General features: G+C 43.2%; 1 protein-coding gene across 1 annotated transcript in view; it reads left to right on the top strand.

Moving 5' to 3' along the window:
- The window catches only part of LOC8052370 (calcitonin gene-related peptide type 1 receptor), a 234,410-nt gene that overhangs the window by 114,229 nt on the left and 99,438 nt on the right, over positions 1-20,743 (top strand). The window contains exons 8-10 of the mRNA XM_040216633.1: positions 2,829-2,889; positions 3,634-3,700; positions 13,346-13,431. Of these exons, the coding sequence (XP_040072567.1) occupies positions 2,829-2,889; positions 3,634-3,700; positions 13,346-13,431 (214 nt within the window). The remainder of the gene's footprint in view (positions 1-2,828; positions 2,890-3,633; positions 3,701-13,345; positions 13,432-20,743) is intronic.

The raw sequence follows: 20,743 nt of genomic DNA, 5'->3' as shown, positions 1-20,743 counted from the left end.
AACCTAATTATCGCTTCGCAGATAATGGGATTGCCGCATCAAACGATACGAACGGCCCAAAAAGGAATCAAGAAGCGAGGTGGTGATAAGTCACGCTCTGCCTTTTCTTCAGCTGTCAGCGACTCTGGACTAACGCAACTCCATGACGTCAAACCCCTGCGTTGGTCTATAGACCCTTTCTTCAAGGGCGCCGCCATCTTGAATTGTCGTCACTTCCAGTATGGGCGAAAATGTTGATTTGCCGTCGCCACGCCGGTAGAAAACACTTAGGATACAAGCGTAACCGTCACACATTGTCATTTTGCCTCCCCGTTATTTTTTTACTAGTAACAGGTTGAAATGTTTAAGTATTTTTTGTCACCCATAGCGGATACGCGTACTAGGTGGCTGGGGACGAGAGTACACAGAAAAGGTCTATAAAGAACACATGGCTGCAATGGGCACACACGCCAAGAAATCCGGAATGTCTATACTTAAATGAGTGGCTGGGCGAGTGTGTTGGACATGTTGACTTCAGCAGGGGAAATAAGGTGAGGAAGGAAGAGACAACAGGAAAAAAAGAGCGCTGACTAACAACTGAGGTTTAATGAAGATGTTACAAAAAGAGAAGAAAGATGGCAAGTGCGGTAACATTTATTTATTTATCTATTTACCCTGAATACCTGAGTCATTATAGAGTGGAGTGGATTGCATTTCATAAGATAGTACAACATTGTGCAGTTATTAGCAAAGACAAATAAGAGGCTCCTACTCATACAATATTAGCAAAGGCGTTCTTGAAAAGATTGTGGTCTTCGATGGCTGCCGTAGGTGCGGGAAGGCGATTCCGCTCATCTGATCTGCGTGGGAAAAAGGACTGAAAAAAAAAGCGTTATTTTTTGCAGAGTGGAATTCTAACCCTAAGAGCATGACCCAACCTGGATGAGATATACGGGGAAGGTAAAATAAAATCATGGCGCAGGTATGGGTGATGAAAGAGCTCGTGAAATGGACATAGTTGAAATAATTTACGGCAAGATGCTAGAGTTGGTAGGTTGAGGCTCGATTTCATTGAGCTTATGCTGGCAGTTCTGTTTTAGTTAGATAGGATAAAACGAACTTAATTATTTTGAACCATTTCAAGATATTAACTTTTCTTGGTAAGAATCCCGCACAGATGAAGCATATTCAAGTTTTGAACGGATTAGTGTGTTATATGACAAAAGTTTTAAAGACGAAGGGGCTTTTGAGAAGTTACGTCGGATGTATCCAAGCAATCTGCTAGCGTAGTTAATAACATACGAGATGTGAGCGGTCCAGTTGAGATCGGCTGTAATGTGAATACCAAGGTATTTGTATGAGGTGACGTCATCAAGGGGATGGTGATTCAGAAGGAAGGTGGAAAAACTATTAGCTTTTCTAGATACGCGCATATATTTGCATTTATTAACGTTTAAGTTCATCTACCATGCTTTGCACCATTTAGAGATGGCATTAAGATCCGACTGGAGGTTAGTGATATTGTCATCACAAGTTATTTCGTGAAAAACCACGCAGTCATCGGTAAACATGAGAATGCTAGAAGAAACGCAAGAAAGTAGATCGTTTATGCAGACAAGGAAAAGGAGAGTACCAAGAACAGAACCCTGTGGCACACCGGAGTGAACACCAGTTGGCGGCGAGTTAGAATTGTTAGCTAAAACAAACTGTGAACGGTTTAGAAGAAAATATTCAATCTATGCAAGAAGTTTGATCAAGGTTCAGTTGGTGTAGTTTATATAGTAAACGTTTGTGGGATACCTTATCAAATGCTTTAGAGAAGTCTAAAGAAATGCAATCCGCAAATGAGGAATGGTCAATAATGAGGTTTAGATTATGCGTGAAAGTTACCAATTGAGTTTCAGAGGAGTAAGTGTTGCGGAAGCCATTTTGTGAAGGTGTGGAAAAAGCAGTTTGATTCAAGAAATGTAACGAGATGCGAACCTTAATAAAGTCACATTAATAAAGTAAGGAAGGGAGGACTCAGAGAGAGAGGTTAATTTTTATAACTATACCTCCTCTCCCTTCCTTACTTTGTTAATGTTACCGCACTGGACATATATCTTCTTTTTTACTACTTCTTCATTAAAACCTCAGTTGTGAGTCAGCGTTCTTTCCTTCCTGTTGTCTCTTCCTTCCTTACCTTATTTCCGCTGTTTACGTTAAAGCGTCTATACTTTCCTGCGAATCACTTGGCAGAGCCAATGACTGCAATTTACGGAAAGATCGCCTTGGAAATATAAAACGGGAAATATGTTTAGGCCCGAAACAAAAATACAGCCTGCGCTGCGGCAGCGAGCATGACATTTCATAATGCTCAATACCACAGCCAGCCCGAAATTATTTTTTTTTTTATTTTATGCCTAAAGAAAATATTAGTTTCTTTATTCACCAAGCTATCTTCGTAGGTTGCAGCAATAGACCTTTTTCAAAAGTCCGCGGCAAAACGCCTGTCCGTAATTGGTAAATCGCATAGTCTGACGATGTATTGGAAACGAAAGCTGCGTTCGCGTTCGGCGTGCACTCGGCTCGGTTCGTATTGAAAACGAGTGTGACGTCACCGTTCGGCAAAGACTCGGATCCAATCGTGTACTTGATGTCCGAGCAATGGCGACCGCCAATGGTGCTCGATGAACTTTTGAAAGGGGTCTCTATTAGGTGCTTACCGGAAAAGCAAACGCTCCGGGTATCTTAGAGCGTGCAGCGGTCGCGAGACGTAACTGTCGGCTTTTCGTTCTCTCGAACTCGATCCTAGAGTGCAGGGGTCACGAAACGCAATCTTCGGCTTTGCCTTCTCTCAAACGTCGCAGGTTTCCCCGCCGTATTTCTTGCCACCTACGCCGTCTTTCGGGCGAAGCACGGAGACACGAAGTGAGTGCACGCGAGTCATCGCATTTTCATTCTTTTGACGTAAAAATATTTGCTTTCATACTTGTAAGCTTACATACTTTTTGACGCATTTCGGACTGATACATTTGAGTTGAAGGCCTTTTACTGGCAATGTGGACCAACGTAATGCGACGGTTGCAATCCGCCATTCAAGCTAAAAAACGAGCAAACTGTGATCGGAGTATCCCCCGAAGCTGCTCGCTTTGACAATACTTAACCACGAAACCCATCATGTTGTAGAGGTGAATCTCGTTGTGACGCTTGATGCGTACTTTTTTAGCCGATGACGTTAAAGTCTAAAGCTTCAGTCGTACTGCTTATACATTGTACAAAAGACGCGGTCTTCAGACATGATGACAGAATTTCCGGCAGAAGCACCTAGAGCAACTTCCAACCATGTTTGCTTTATTCAAATGCATGCTTCAAACATGCCCGAAGACAGGTCTTCTAAGAACAAGGGAACGTCATACAAGGAAGTCTCGGACAGTAGGGAGTTTCAGAGAACCGTTTTTCCACGTCCGATACGGTGCGCAGTTCGTGCCGGAGGGCCCATTATACCGTATCGGAAGGACGAAAACGGTTCTCTAAAACTCCCCACTGTCTGCAGACTGTCCTTTGTATGAAATATGGCAAGTGTGACCGAATTGTTTTAAGCGCCGTAGTGCGGCCTTGCGCAGTTTGTGTTGCTATATCTTTCGACGTTGGTGCCTAATCTTTTTTTCGTAGGTGCTGGATTGAGCCTCTGGACCACTACGAGTGGATCGTCCTTTTTCCTGGCCTGCTTTGTCTCATCGTGAGTTTCTACATAAAACGCTCGCTAGTATGCGGTGGAGAACTGAGGGGGAGGAGGAGATGAGAGCAGGTGGGGACGTCAGAGCGCCGATCTCTGATTGAATGATTAGGGGGTAGATGCAAAGGCTGGCCGCCTTTCTTTGTATTCCCACTGTTCGAACGCCTTCGAGCGGCGAACTCCGGCGTCCGGCGTCCGACCGCGAGACACTGTGTAAAGAGCAGACCACGCTCTTTTTCGTTCTGATTGGAGGCGACTCTAAGTAAATTGACAAAGGCAGCTAGCCTTTTGCGTCTTCACAGTAATCTTTCCAACCAGAGCTCGGCGCTTTGATGCCTCCGCGCGTTCGCGTCTCCTCCTGTCCCTCATTTACTCACCATAGAATATACGTTGCGCTATTTGTTTTTCTGAAATGTGTTCAAGCCGTTTTTTTTCCTTTTTTAGCAAGAGCTTATTTTAGAGAAAGCCTGGAGCCAATGAATACCAAGGTGCATTCATGTGTGCTTTGCTGAGGGTCTGGCCATTTTCTTCCTGAAGCTTTTTTTTCTTTGATGTTCCTGAGCGGGAGCAAGCACGTTTTCCGGCACGAGCTCTTGGCATTGAAAGTTTAAGGGCGATATTTCGTGACCGGCCATTTCTTTGTATATATTTTCGAGAGCGCGTGCTCTCGGCGTCGGATACTTCAAAGAATGTCATCACTCTAAAGAAAGCGCACACGAAGGCACCCTATTTTATACTTACTTCGTATACAGATTTTCCCATGCTACTACATTATCGCCTCGAGACAGTGCACATACGAATCACCTTGGAATTACCACAAGTTCATCGTATGAAGTTTTCTGTACTCCGTTTCACTTTAAGTTCGACCAAAGCCAACAACTCGACCTGATCGAGCCAATCCGCTGTGCTTGATTGTCAGTGATGACAAAAGCAGATAGGCGATGAGTGTCATGACGACGCACTTTTTTCGTTTGCTTGATTGGATCTCTCGTATCATAACGTCTGCTGCTGTCGGACTGAAATTAACTGAGTATAGAAAATGCTTTCATGCCCCCAGGATTCTATCGGCTCCTATACCGTCTAATACCTAAATAGCCACGTGAAAAGAACCGAGATGTCAAAATTACTTCAATAAAAAATTAAACTGAATTACTAGTTACCTTCTGAAAACTGCGCAAAATGTGAGAAATTGCATTACAGATCGCCTCGGACTAAAAGTAATTGCATTATAATACAATTAATTTCCTAATGTAATAATATTACTCTGGACAAAACGTAAGGGCGCAAATGAGCTGTTGGATATTAAACGATTTGAAGCAACCCGAGATTGAGGAATGCGAAGGTTTACACCGAGGGAATAGATGAAGAACGTTGAGACGTTGGGACAGCCCGGTTTCGAATCCATTCAACGGTGAAGGTCTTAACTCAAAAGCAGATGTGATTCCGTCTTTATGATTTTTCGTAAGTTGTCGTCCGCGTCAAACATAAAAATATTGACATGGCAGTTCGCCCTCGCGAGAAGACGTCATGCGAAACGTTTTCCTTCTTACTCGAACGTAGTCTAAACTTTTTCTCCCAAAAGCTGAACCCTATTGCAGGTGCCAACGTTCGAGGGGATGGCCAGTTCCCTCTCCTCCTCTCCATCGTTCACTTTGCGAAAGTGGAATTTGTCCTGCTTTTCTTAACCTTCAACAAAATGCGTTGTCTAAAGATTCCCGGACATTTTTCTACCGGTGTATTATTCCCCAACATCAAAAGAGCCCAAGTTAGCGAGCGCGTTGTCCCACAAGGGGCTGGGTGTTTTGCTGGGTCCCGCATGGAAATCTTATATCAGGGCCATATCTGGCCATATCAAACATTATATGATTACATACGGCCTATGTACAGCCTTATCTGGCGTATATACAGATTTATCTGGCATATAGACCTTTTCCATAAGAGCGCCGCCATCTTGAATTGTCGTCACCTCCAGTATGGGCGAAAACATTACTTTGCCGTCGCCACGCCAGTAGAAGACATTTAGGATATAAGCCTAACCGTCACACATTCTCGTTTTGGCTCCCCTCTATTTTTTTACTGGTTACAGGTTGAAACGTTTTACTATTTTGTCGTCGCCCATACTTGAAGTGACGACGATTCAAGATGGCGGCGCCCCTGCGGAAAATGTCTATATAAAGACTTATCTGGCGTACATACAGCTTGATATGGCGTATATACAGACTTATCTGGCATATATACAGCCTGATATGGGGTATATGCAGACATATCTGGCGTATATAGAGACTTATTTGGCAGCCGGGTTTCAATATATTAAAAAGTAAAAAAAGAAGAAAAAAATTCTTTGTTAGCAAACTCTGAATGACTCATTGTTCGCGAGCTAAATATTAGCACAAATAATCCCAAACTTCAGCTTTGACAAGCTTAAGTTTGAGATTATTTGTGTTAGTTTTCACGAAGATTTAAATGTAGCTTAATTATTTCAGTGTTAACATTACGCCCGAATAGACAATTTGCTAAATCCCCCAAGCGCCTCGGCCCGTACTCGAGGAATCATGGGGACGGTGTTTCTTCAGCTGCCTAGTGATCGAAAATTTCGAGCAATTCTATGGTTACACAGATTTGAGTGCAATTCGGAGTCACCCTGAACAATTGTCGTACAGAACCCAAGTACCTGACATACCACTTTTAAAATGTCCCGCGAATGTCAGTACTGTGCATTCCGTCCAACCTTCAGCCTGGGTAAGCTGCAGACATATCACTTACATTATTCTCATTCTCGCAGAGCTTCAAAGATGCTGATGTTAAGTCAGAAACGCTAAAAATATCATAAACAGCTCCACTGAATCCGAGCTAAATGCCGGTTTTGGTTGTTGTGATTTCTCGGCTTTTAAGGAATTCCTGCTCAAAAAACAATCACGAGAATGATATTATGGTAAGAGATTTTGGCGGCTGAGCCTGGGTTGAAGTTGGGACAGAATGCACAGTATCATAAACGGTGCAATTGACAAGAAAATTTAAAAGTGATACGACAGGTACTTGAGCCCTATGGGAGGCTTCTTCAGGGTGACTACGAATTACACTCGAAAATGTGTAACCATGAAATTGGTCAAAACTAGTGATCACTAGGGAGCTGAAGGACCACCGTTTCCAAAACTCCTCAAGTGTGGGCTCGGGCACTTGGGGGAATTGTAGACAATAAAAATGTATAAAGTGCTGATTCCAGGTTTGTGTCCTTTTGAAATGCCTGGCCAGATCTGGAATTTCCATACTTCGCCAGATCTGGGATTTCCATACCTAGCCAGGGGTGTCAGGTTATATCTGGCTATATCACTCTGAGGGGAGATGGAGACCTGTCAAGCTACCCTTATGTTGCTTTTTTTCTGTCTTCCCTCTCCAAATGGAGAAAAATAAAGAATTTTGATTTGATTTGATTTGATTATGAGGCTATATCTGGCCGATATACCATATCAGGTTATATGTGGCCAATTTTTGATATGGCCCTATCTGAAATTTCCAGATCTGTCGAGATCGGTGTATCTCGAAACAACCCATTCTCATTTGAACCCTTCTCGTTTGAACCCATTCGCAAAACACCCTTGTCGTTTTAACCTTTTGCGTTTCGACCCTTTCATATTTATACCCGTCTCATTTGAACCCATTCTCATTTGAACCCATTCGCAAAACGCCCTTCGCGTTTTAACCTTTCGCGTTTCGACCCTTTCTCATTTGAACCCGTTGTCATTTGAACACCGTAGTGAGGCATAGAAAGAAGGAAAAACAGTTGAAGGACAAAGGTTTAAGATGAAGCGAAGCGGCACCATCTCTTGCATAGCACATGAAACAATTTTCCTTATGCCTGCGTGCCACCCCGAGTCTGTTGACGTAGCTACGTGGTCACATGGTGACGTGGTTTCAAAAGTGCTAGCGCAGATTCGGTACTTCATTTCTCTTCTGTCGCTGTATGTCGTTAAGATCGTCGTGTCGAGTGGATGGATCATTGTGCTAGTCGTGTGTTATTGCTTGTAATGGCCAATTCGGGTGGTCATTTTCCCTGAAAAAAACGTTTTCCCATATCTTCGGCAAGGGCGTTCGCGTGGTCAAAGGCTGGCGGGTGCAAGCTTTTCGGGTTGCGCTTCTCAGGCGTGTACCGGCAATTTACCAGCAGAAGTTTTCCCGAGCTCCAAGAGGTCAGGCAGCTTGTCTGCCAGACTGTATCCGGTATCGTCACATCCGAATCGGGATAGGGAACCAAACGAAACAATACTCGCTGAGGCGGCAAATAGCGGGTTCGAGTGGGAAACGAAGCCATCAAGACAGGCACCCTTTTGTGCTGTGAGACAAGATAGCAAAAACAACGAAGAGAAAGATAATTTATGTTTCAAAGAAAGTCAACATTTTTGGAAGAATTTATCCAGCCTGAGCAAGGTATGTTTTCTCTGAGACACGGGCTGCATCATACATCACTTTATTTGACAACTCTGTAATAACAAGTTATTTCACCGCTGAAAAAAAAAGTATGCATAGTGATGCAGTTTGAAACTTGAACACGCATTACAATTTCAAGGAGGGTGGGTGCAATGAGAAGACTGAGGATTCCAAAAAAGGTACTAACAGTAAACAGAATATGGAAAGCGACGCTGGCAAGCCTCCGTGGCAACAGTTAATGGAAAATTCAAACGAAGTTTATTGAAATCTGACGCGCGTGCGGGCAGCACCACACTGATTTATACATCTGCCCTTTCATTGGTTTTATATTCTAATGTTCCGTCAGCTGTACGGACTGTGGTAATGTCAATATTTTGAAAAGTTTTGTGAAGGCGCTTCTGTTTACTCACATCTCAAAGAGTCGTAATTTATGTTGTTGGCGTATGCAGCGTGCTCATGGCACCACAGAATGATCGAAGAAGAAGTTAACAGAGCTCACTCGCGACCCAGTCAAATAATAACGCCAGTCCATTGTGCTTTGCATTCAGGTGGAGAGAGTGACGTGATGCGCCGCTGGAGCGTTATTGGTCGCCGGTGCCACAGGCAAGGGCTCGAAGCCAATTAATTACCCGAATTCGCCATAAATACCGCAGAAAGATTGCGAGATCATGATGTTGGACTAATTTTGGTTCGAAAGGAGAGAGGTTAAAATGAGAGAAGTCTTTCTGACAATGGTCAAAACCAGAAAGTATGTTTTGAGAAAATTTGAAATGAGAAAGGTGGAAATGAGAAAAGTCGTTTTCAGAAGGGTCAAAACCCGAAAGTTTGTTTTGAGAACGGTTTAAATGAGAAAGGGAGAAACGCGAAAGTTGTGTTGCGCTGGGTTGAAACGAGAAGGTAAAAACGAGAAGGTAGAAATGCGAACGGGTTCAAATGAGAACCACCCGACGAGATATACATTTTTTTTTTTGTAACCGGTAGAAACGCCGCCAGGAAAAGAAGGGGCTGGCGGAAGCTTCCTAAAATATGGCCGAACGAACGGGTGGGAATGTCTGATCGTTTGTTTATTTGCGAGAAAACCCTCAAAGTAAACGGCAGAGACATACCGCGTGCGGCACTTGCATTGTTCGCTTCCTTGTCTTTTACAACTTATAAAAGTCATGGTTACCTGCCAAGCCCAAGGCTGCGCAATAAATATTCGGTTTCCTGATAAGGCATTTCAGATGTACTATTTACTTAGGACGATTGTTGTTCAGGTCGCCATGGTCGAAGCTTGACAAAATGGCAAAAAGGTTGAAGACCTCTTTGTTCTGTAGTCTCAGGTTTAATGTGGACGACCTCACATGGTTGTGCGCCTTTGGCGTTGTAGCCTAGTACCACCCTGATGACGTGGCACCGTTAATCCACCTTGTGCGGAGTTTCATGAGACGTAGCGTTCCAGCGATGTTTTCACAGGAATTCTTTTTCCATCTGCTAGTCTCTCGAGCCTGCCTTTGTGCATTTGACTTGTTCCACGTAGGCTTTGCGCTCAAACGGGCCTCGTTTATTTTGTCTGATTGCCGTATTTGTCTCTCTCACTCTCGATTTAGTTGTTGTTGTTGTCCGAGGACGTTTGCTTGGCACCGATCCCATATAGAAAATCCGACATTTTATCCTGCAAAAATGTCCCTTTTAAGTTCGCAAACTAACTATGCTCATTTACCCCAAAATTAATTAGCAAGTTTACGAAACTTACTGTCTGAAGTTTATTCATTACATTACTAAATTACCAGGCCATAAAAGTAATTCATCATATTACTAATTACCAAGCAATTGTAACGTAATTACTGCAACTTCCTTACAGTAATCTTAGTGCTGTCAACTGCCGGATAAAAGCAGACAGTGAACGCAGATTGTTAATAATTGAATGAGCAAGACACAATATAATATGTAAGGAAACGGACGCACACAAGCCTTATTAAAGAGTTGCGAATTTAAATCAATTTTAAAAAGCATTATACTCTTTCACTTGGCTTGCTAAATTTGCGGCCACCAATAGGAAAATTCCAGTTTGTTTCACCGAATTCTCTAATAATAAAGCGCCATGGAAAAATGCGGAAGTTCAGAGAAATATTTAGCTTTGTAGTCACTGGCCACGAGCTCTATAGTCACAAGCTACATAGTCAGAGTCGCTTAAAGGGAAGCTGAATCATTTTTCGGGAAATCTAAATTAGGTGAGGACTTCTACAGCTTTTTGTCCAGTAAATTGAGTCATCGCACTTAACTTAGACAAAAATAAATGTAAACCGCATTTAGTTCGAAAAAAAATTTGTGTGCAGCGATTGCCGCAGGGCGATCACTGCACGAATATTTCCTGCACGAGGCTGGGGTTCTCGTGAGAAGACAAGTTTGTCTTCTTTCATCTCAGCCCATCAGATTTCTCTTTCGTCTGAAATAAAGACTACATACACATGCGGCAATAATATCTGTACAAAGCGTCGTGACGTCATTTCCGGCATCTCCGAGCCAGCTTAAAGGCGAACAAGGTGTCATCCGACACGCCGATGACGAAATAAAACTTAAGACACATAATTTTTAGAATGCCTGCATTAAAACCTTAGGTTTTTTTTTTTGTTCGTTAGCTTTGAAGGATTTTCTTAAGAGTTTCTTTAAGAAATCAGATGAGTCTCGTGCATCTCATTATTTCTTTGAAGCCAGAAAGATTGCGGTATTAGCCGATAAGAACACAGAAGAGCCAATCGCGAGGCAAGGAACATAACATAAGCCACGCCCTTTTTTCTCGTAAGCTCTCAGTGACCATAGTAATTGGCAAATTGACCCCGTAAGTGATGACGTCACAACATAGCGTCTGGGTCCAAATCAGCGTTATTAGATTACCTCAGTTGTGGAACTCCCGCGGAGGGGGGTACCCCCCCCCCCCTCACTCACTTCAATCTGCCAGCCGTCCTTCAAAGCGCCATCTATATTTTCGTTTCATAACTGTGCGTTTCAAAGAGCCCAGCTGAAGCGCGAAATGGCGATCACAACGCCGCCATTTATTCTGCAGCGGTCACTCAAGGAACTGCACGTAATAGCTATTTTAGATTCAATCGGCCATTTCGGAGCCGAAATCGATACAGTGGAAAGGGTTACAGGGGTGCCACCCTCGTCTCCCCAGCGGACGCGCCGCGGAACACCACCGAAGTTAAGATTAGCCTAGGTCGGGACGTGCTACCTGAAATCACCACTGAGGCATGGTTGTATGAAAACAATATTATTTGTACCGTAAAACCTTGCAAACTAAAGATTTTAGAAAACATCACGCGCCCCCCATTTGGTACTAAACTACAGTAAAAGTTACTACAAAAATGTTTTTTTTTTCCGTTGGTTTTTACGTTTCTAGTAATGTTAAAACGTACGTACCCTGATTCAGTTGCCAAAGCAGCCGTCTGGCGGCGCGTCGAGCGACGCCAGGCGATTCGTGGTGAGTGAGGGGAGGGTACTTTTCGTGTATGCGGCGCCTATGAGCAGTTCCGTAACTGAGCTAATCTAATAACGTTGGTCCAAACAAACCGTTACCAGGGACGTTGCTATGGACTAATGCATGGAGACTCCACATGAGGCTAGATTCTTGCTTACAAGTAAGTAAATAAATTTTTGTAAGCAACTTAACTTCTTCATATCTAATTATGAAGATGTTCTTGTCGTTTCAGTGTCGTATTGCAACGATAAAAGCCATTTCTGAAGTAACACACCCCGCTTTGCTTTGGCAGCAGACGACACGATAGATATGCTGGAGTGTCTTGCAGCGGGCGTCTTCATTGAATTGCATCGGTAAACAAGCGACAAAAACAAGTGCATTGCCGTGGCCGTAGACGCCTCCGCAATGTGCGTTTTTTTTTTCTGTGAAGGACCCAGTTTAGTTCAGAGGGGTGAAAATGACGCAAAATCAAACCACGTCATGCAGATCATTTACGACGACGACCTGAAGTGCATTACCATCGTAGTGCAGGCCAGTATGAGAAAGAAATCGTACGCCGTCAAGGTATTTTGTAAAAACAAAATTTGGGGTCTCGACCGATTGCCTGAAGTGCTTTCCTCCCGGGTCCAATGCGATCTTTTAGCAGACGATCATCTCGATCGCCGCCTGGAGATTTGATAAACCCTATTTTGCATCGCACCCCACTATGAATTCTTTTAAGCTACTGAAAATCATTATATTTAAAAGAAATGCAATATCAGAATATCGTCCTTATTCACACGATTCAACCGACAGCGCCGGCTTGGCATGCCGGCGTGTGGCAGACGCCATACTTCTTGCATTCGTCGTCTGCAGTAGGCATTGTGACGACCGGAAGTTGCAGTCGCAAATATTTCAAAAACAAGCGATTACTGGCACACTTGTGTCGAACCATATATGACATTCAAGCTTTCTATACCTGTGATTTTCAGAAGATTAAATCCTACTCTTGATTTCTGAACGGTCAGGTTTTCGTAGCGAAACCCAGCCACATGTATTTATCGGTAACAACGACCCCAGCAACGGTTTGTTTGGACCCATGACGTCGCACTTACGGAGTCAATTTTGACTTGCACGACCGAAGTTCGAAACATATCAATTTAACTACAACCTAGATGAACAGGCCTGACTGTGAAAAGAAAAGCTAATGGTCCACTCATTTCTTCTTTTTTTTTGTAGTTAAGGACAGCAAAATTGACTAAATTAAAGTGAGGAAGACGACGTCGCTTACGAGAGGGCTCCGCTCTTGGCTTAAGCGCTGTGACGACGATTATTTGAAAGGATGTCTGTTAAATTGCGCCGCTTAATCAGTTTCAAGAATAACTTGTGAAGATGACTATGAACTGAGAAAGTCTGCAACCCACTGTCCGTGGTCAAAGCCTGCCTTGTGATGGTGTTGGAGCTGGTTTTCCAGGGTCACCAATTAACGGTTCAAATCTAAGAAAAGAAAAAAAGACGAAATCTGATTACTGTTGGCAGATGGAAGAGATTCAAATACTTCTGAAAGCGGCCTATCTGGTATGTTGCATCCTCGTGGAATATATTAAGGGTTCGTTCTTTTTGCTAGAAACAATAAACTCCGAAAAATATTCCCCCGATTTGGCACCTCAATAATAAGCTGTGCCCACTAAAATATCAGGGGATGAAAACAAGATTTGTTTTTCTCTTTACCCGAGTCTAACCAAGCGCTTATTAATACCACGATTCATTTCTTTTTTTCGCAGCTGAACTTCGTGTTCCTGTGCAACATCATTCGTATTCTAGTCACCAAACTTCGTACCGCACACACCAACGAACCGCTTCAGTTCAGGTAAGTGTGTTTCTTCATTCAGGTCACGTTGCTCGGGCCCCTATGGCATCATAACAGGCTGACATCAAAGACACCAACTTGCGTCGATATCAAACGCGGGAAATGCTCGCTATCTCCGAAACAAAAAGAAACGTATACTAAACCACTCCTATTAGGAACTCAGTTAAGTTTCTCTAGGGGCAGTTTTCCATTTTCTTTACGTCCTAGTGGTCCGAGCGTTGCAGACGGGTCAGAAAGGAACTTGTGCACGAAGTTCTCTAGAAAGCTTATTTTGTTGTGTTGGCTATTATAGTTCGGTGATTGTTCAGACAGCCAGCCTTGGCCTCAAGAGAAACCTTTTCTTATGACAGTGCTGCGTTGGTACTTTATGGAAGTTACCACGTATATGGGGCACACTTGCTCAACTAAACGCCCTATATTTTCACGTCGAATGACCGCCCAGGAGACTTCTCGGGTCTGCATGCGTTTTTACTGCGCAAGAAGTTGGCTCTCTTGAGATGACAAAATAAAAAAAAAATGCAGCGCCCTGGACGCTGTTGAAACCAGCACTCGAAAGAGTTCAAAGACTGTCAAGCGCTCACTTCCGGTAAAAGCCGCTCTTAATTTCGATGGCTTCATACCCGTTTGCTCAATCCCGAGCCCCCGTTTGCTTAATGCACTGTCACAGATGGCTGTCATTGATGGTCGCCAGACCCCTAGTGAAGATCAGTGATGGTACCCATCTGTGAGTTGCGGCGTGAGGCAGACGGTTGGTTTCCGTTTTTTCTACCGCATAGGAAAGCAAACAAGATGTTTTTTTGTAGGATTCCATGTTTTTTCCTGGATCTCGCACTCGTGAAATTTGAGCATGATAAGTGTACCTCCTAAATAGATCTTTGTTAGAGGTTTCAACGCACTCCCTTCGCTTACTTATTTATACGAATCTGTTTAGGCCTGAATAGAGTTCAGGAACATTTTGTAGATTACGAGAGCCATGACCGTGCACCCTGGCCATGACGGTGTGCTTTTTGGCGCTGTTTGATACGTGCCATCACAGCTCGTAGCGTCGGCTGCGCTCAAACATCAGGTGTAACGAAATATAGAGGCCTTATATCACTTTAAAAAAGCCCGTACGTCTACTTTCCCGCAGAACACTGGGAGAGCCAATCACCGCAACATATGGAGGCAGCTCAGCGAATGACGGTGCCAAAACATATGTTTAGACCAAAAAACGCAATCTGAGTTGTGACTGGTAAAGGCCGAGCGGGTTGAACATGAATATATAAAATTGGAATAATAAAACACAGGAAAACAAGATGTGTCATTGGGACGTTAAGCAATGCAAGCGTGACGTTTTGCATTGCTTAAAGGGGCCCTGCAATTATATTTAAGCGTCTACCTTTTTTGCGGTTTCCACGTCTCTTGGGGTTCGGGCAAGCCAGCGGGCACAGAGAGAGTAACTGAATATCAGTGCATCATATTTTAACCGAACGCCGCGGAAACCTCCTCCACCGACGGGGGCGACCCGCGGTACCGAAAGCGCGCGAAATGTGACGTCTTTGGTCCTGGGCTTACTACTGGTCAGAGCCGCTAAAAGCTTCTTTTTAGTCGAAATACAAAATATAAGTGGCGCGAACCGTTTCAACTATTTATAAAAGTAGTTTTTGTTCTGTACTTTAGATCAGAAAAGAAACAAATGCAGTTTATAAAGTACGGAAACAATAAATGACCCTTCGACATACCCGCCACCGAGCGGTGGATAAGGCGGCGCATACTAGAAAAGAGTAGTGGGATCAGGCGCCGACACGGAAAGGTCCCGGATCTACACGGCGGCGCTGCGGTCGTTTACGGACTGGAGAATCCGACCGGCTCCGAGCGTTCCGAAGGCCTTCAGCGAGTAGCTTTGTCTTGCATTTTGGCCATTTCGCGGTACGGCAGTGCGAATTGACTCCCATTCTGAACTGATCTTTACCCCGTGTTTGCTGTCGTTTGTGGCCAATGAAGTGTCATGCCGAATTAGTGTTTAATTGCGCAGCAAACGCAATGAGAGCCGCTCTGGCTGCCCGCTGTATACAGCCTTTCCAGAACACGCTGTAGTGGCGCCCTCTCGCGCCGTGGACACGGCAGCGCGGCAACTGTGAGCGCTCGTTGAGCTCACTATCCCTCCTCTAGTTCACGGCCACTCAAGCAACCAAGGATGTCATGAGGGAGGTTATTTTTTGCTTGTTTTTGTAATTTTAATTTGCCTATAACTTTTAAAATAAAGCGAAATTCGAGAAAAGAAAAGTTACATTAAGTTATTACGGCTAGTGCGCTCAGGTTTGGTGCAAATTAAAAATTAGTAAAAAAGTGCTTGCAGGGCCCCTTTAATGTCACAACCCAGACTGCGTATTTTGGTCTAAACATATGTTTCGGCATCGCCATTTGCTGAGCTGCCCCCGTATGTTGCGGTCATTGGCTCTCCGAGTATTGTGCGGGAAAGTAGACGCGCGGGCTTTTTTTCTAGAGTGTATACTCGTCAAACACAAAGTTGGAGCAGAAAGTTCACGTATCGCGCCGATTGGACGTCGGCGAAAAAAGCGCGAAATCATTATCGTATTATTCCAATCGGTGTGCACCGTCAACTTCCGCCCGAACTGTGTGTTTGACGAGTTTAGACGCCTAGAAGTGCACCTCGCTCATTCAATATTTTTTATAACCTTAATATAGTAGTACGTTTTACTGTCGAACTTTTAGTTGATAAGCGTCTTCGCCTGTGATGGCTCGTCTTGCTCGTCTTGGCATTGCAAATAATTGACTCGTTTGAGTTATTGCAAACTAAGTTGCCTCGAAATTGCCATCGCGTCAAAAGCAGTGAGCATAACCGCCCTACTCGGAGACGAAAAAAGTTTATTATTGAGTTAAATCTTTGAAACTACTATATGAGAGAGTATTACTTATATATAGACATCGACAAGTTAAGAAACGGAAGGCGTGTCGGGTGCCGGGAATCTTATGATCGCTTCACAACCAATGAGATTGCGGCATGAGACGATTAAAAACGCCGAGGGACCAATCACAAAGCATCAAGCGCGAACATAATGAGCCACAACCCCCTGCGTGATTATAAACCAGCACGCGACTCCGACGTCAGGTCTCTGCCGTGGCGCTGTTGTCGCTACGGCGCATGCGCAGAAGCTTCCCCTCACGCGAATCTGGTTTCTGCGCTCGCGCAGTGCCCACACCTGGTGTGGGCAAACGCGGGCTTGTTTGTAAACAGTGTGTCGGTCTATAGACCAACGCGCTGTTTACGAGCAAGACCGCGTCATGTTCACACCAGGTGCGGGCACTAGGCACGCGCAGAAAACACCAGACTCTCGTGAGAGGAAGCTTCTGCGGAAGCGCGCAACCGACAGCGGCGCCACCGCAGAAGCGTGACACCAGAGAGTCGAGTTTGTGTGCAGGGTTACTACTAAGCGACTATATGGAAGTAACAACTTTTTTTCAGACCACTATTTTTATCAAAATCTTTCTTAAAAAAAAGGCAAAAAGAATTAAATTGTTGATATAGATATGTAGGACATTGGGCAAATTGAAGTCTGAGGAAAACTACAATGAAGGCAGCGGTTTCTGCTTCTTGCATCGAGGCTAGAAATTCGGGTGTTAAGAATGTACTAATCTTAAACCGGAAGAATTGGGCAGCTTACAGATAAGTCCGCCTTGGTGACGCGGTATACTCTTTTTATCTTCTGCTTATGTGCGTATCGATTAGGCAAGGTGACTTGTGTGCAGTGGCGTACCTATAGATGTGGCACGGGGTGAAGGAGGAGGGGGGGGGGGGAGGGTGTGCGTGCCCTGGGTGCAACATGAGGGGAGAGGGGGCACCGGACTGGCCAGTGGGAGGAAGCCATGATTTAGGATTGGACAAAGGGTACCGGGGGCCGAAACCTTTCTGTCTATATGCTAAATATTATTATGGTTACTACGTTTTTTTGGGACCATTGAAGTATTTTACGTTTGTTGCCTCGCTCAATGCAACAGGGAGCGAAGGGAGGGGGGGGGGGGGGAACAAAAAGACGCTATGCCTATCGCTCTAAACTCGGTGTTCGAAACAAGGGTGAGTGCAAGGACGGCAACAGTGAAACCTGTCAGAATGCACACTGCCCATGCATCATACAAAAGAGGGTCTGCAAAGACGAGTCACCGCAATATCGGTTATAATGCCGCAAGATTGTTCTAATGCCGCGTGCCAAGATTCTCCTTGAACTCATTGACATGCGGCATTTGAACTACGAATTTCGCGGTGACTCGCTTTGGAATCTCTATGAAGGCTATCTTTTGTATGAGGTATAAGCAGTGTTAACCGGGCTTAAGGAGGTACTTCAAGCTCTACAGGAAATACTAAAGAACAACTATGAAGCCAGTGAGTCAAGAAGGGTCGCAGTACTGTTCTTTCCAACGGGATGGCGAGTGACGCATTTCTGATTTTGCTGGACTTTTGGAACAAGGTACTGATTTGCATAAACCGCGTTAGAAAAAAAAAAAAAGCTACAAGATTTAATAGTGAACTTTACGTTACTGACTTAGACATATATGAAAGCGTTTTAAAATTATCTGTACTGTAAATAGGAACTGAGTAGAGAAGGGGAGTGACCTCGCACACCGTAGCGCTCGAGTTTACGTAGTAGTATTTTGTGGTTTAGCGGATCAAAAGCCTTTGTGAAATCAATGAAAACCCCGAGTACAATTTTTCTTCCTTCAACGTTCTGTAACATGAATTATTTTTGAGTAAGTAAAGCAGATTCCGTAGAATTATTTTTACGGAAGCCGAATCGGCTGGAAATGAGCACATCGTGTTATTTAGAAAAAGCTGTCAAACGATTATGCAATGGTTTTTACAATCTTTTTGAAGAGATAAGTAGGAATGGAAATAGGCCTATAGCTATCAAGGTCATTTTTGTTACCTTTTTTATATAACATTAACTCTAGTGACTTGCAGACGTTTTGGGAACACTCCTGTTTCTAAGCAAAGATTGAAGATGTGTGACGAACAAGGAGCTATCAGATCTATTAAGTGTTTGATAGGGCGAATCTGAATGTTATCACAGTCCGTACTGCTGCTATTTTCTATTTGCCTGCACTTCGAGATTACCTCAGCTTCGTATGTAGGGCTAAGGGAAACCTAGTCACTGTTTATGAGCTCGGAAGACAAAAAAGCTTCTCCGCATATGCTGGAAGCTCAGAAATATGTACGGAGAAGTCATTGAATTTGTTGGCTAGTTGTAAGCCACTAAGGTGCCCATCATCCTTTATATGTGTTTCCATTGGTTTTGGCACTATATTTCGATTCATTACTGAATTAACGTTTTTCAAAGTTATTTTACTGTTACCCGAAGTGGAAAAAAATGAACTTTTGTAGTACTCTGCTTTTGGAGAGCGCAGTCTTTTTGTTTATTTGTAGCGAAAAGACTTAAAAACGTTAAAATTAATTATGTCACGAAATTTTTGATACAGGACGCTTTTGATACGAATTTCTTTTACAAATTCTAGGCTTATCTATGGCTTACGCATTTTTTTTTTTTTTTGATAATCTCAAAGTCTTATAGGGACAGTGATGGGCGTATAAACGATTAAACTCCCTCAAAAAGGTATCGTACACTTCATTAGCATATTTTACATGGAATACAAAAATCCCAAGTTATCACAGATAGTTCTTGCCTGAATGCGTCTAAACGTTGTGTAGAAATGTCTTGGAAAAAGGGGTTTTATTTGCAACCGTCTGTGATATCGTACTTACCCGCTACAGAAAGAAATACCGGAAGGTGGTCGCTTATCGTGGAATATATAATCCCGGATTTAATGTTTTCAGTTTTGAAATTTGTAGAAAAGAGATAAATCAATCTGTCTGGGTAGATGCGGTAATTTGGGTGCGTTCAGTTATTACATTGAGGCATCAGTATGCCTTTATAACGACATCCATTTCTCTTGCCATGTCGGTATCACCTAACATATACATATTAAAATCAATCCATATATCACGTTGTATTTACTATTATTCACATAAACTAAAAATACCTCCAGAAAATCCTAAAATAACATGTATTTTCTACTACTTATTTGCTTATCTCGAGTAATTGGTGACAGAGTTACGTTATTCGTTACTTTTTTTACCCAAAACTTTAAAAAGTTACACTTCGACTTTTTTGGGTTTCTAGGCTCTAAGCCATGTGAATGTATTAGTTTTTTTCTGTTTTTTTTTTTGCGTTTTTCTTCGCGTTTTTTTAGGGGGGTATTTAGGTTCAACTATATAGAAGATAAAAAAAAATATTTTTAGTTTCTGCATGGACATAAAGTTTCTTGAAATATGGCGCTTATCCATACCTGTAACGTCAAAACAGTAAAATAGTGTTATTCCTGATCAAAAAAGTAACGCAAAAGTAACGTTCGGTACTTTTAAGCGGTACCGGGAACGCGTTCCTTTTATAATGAAGTAATGTAGGACGATAACACGTTACTTTATTTTGAAACTAACGAGTAACGTATTTCGTTAATTTTTTTCGGTAACGCCGACAACACTGAATGCTACCGACCATTCAGTGTTGAAGATAAAATGTAACAGTTTAAGGAAATTATTCAGCCTGTGACGTTGATTCACGTCATCTGAATGAAGTGATTTTAGACTGTCGACTGTTGGTCTCAATGTGAAATGACCTGAAAGCAGTCTTGGACGAAACACTCGATAAAAGTATTTAAGTTAAGTTACTAAATACCTGTTTGATATGGTATTAGAGTACTACTCAAGTTACTTTCACTGTAAAGTATCTTGAGTAGAGTACACGTACTTAGAAATGTAATTCACTTACTTTTGCAGATACTTCTGCACTGCGTAATTTGTATCGACGTCAGTGACAAACACAGTCATACAGTGGCACAAGTCTGCATGGTTTACCAGAATTGTTTATTTGCGCGTAACAGCACAAAACGGAAAACAAGAACAGAAAAAAACACCAACTGGGGCTATTCTTTGAGGTTCAACTATAACTAGCAGGATATAGCCACGGCGCAGGTCGCACCTTTTCAAGTGGGTTGCCTTCAGAAAGGCACTGAACGTTGGGAGAGTCTTGTTGGCATTTTGAGATGCCATCCTGGTCGTAGTTCGTTTTTTGTCCTGTTCTCTGCTTATCAATATTCGCTTACAGGACAGTTTTCGCGAGAGCAATAAGTGCGGGACTGACGACGCAAAGAAAGGAAAAAAACGAAACAGAAAAATCTCGACGTTCTGCAGTAGCGTTGTCAAATATACAACAAGCAGAAAAAAAAGTGTCTTCTTTCTGTGTTCACTTCTCATTTTCTT

Source organism: Ixodes scapularis, unplaced genomic scaffold (assembly GCF_016920785.2).
Source record: "Ixodes scapularis isolate PalLabHiFi unplaced genomic scaffold, ASM1692078v2 PGA_scaffold44__24_contigs__length_19508400, whole genome shotgun sequence".
Lineage (NCBI taxonomy): Eukaryota > Metazoa > Arthropoda > Arachnida > Ixodida > Ixodidae > Ixodes > Ixodes scapularis.
The sequence above is the reverse complement of the archived record's forward strand: the minus strand, read 5'-3'. Positions and strand labels throughout refer to the sequence as shown.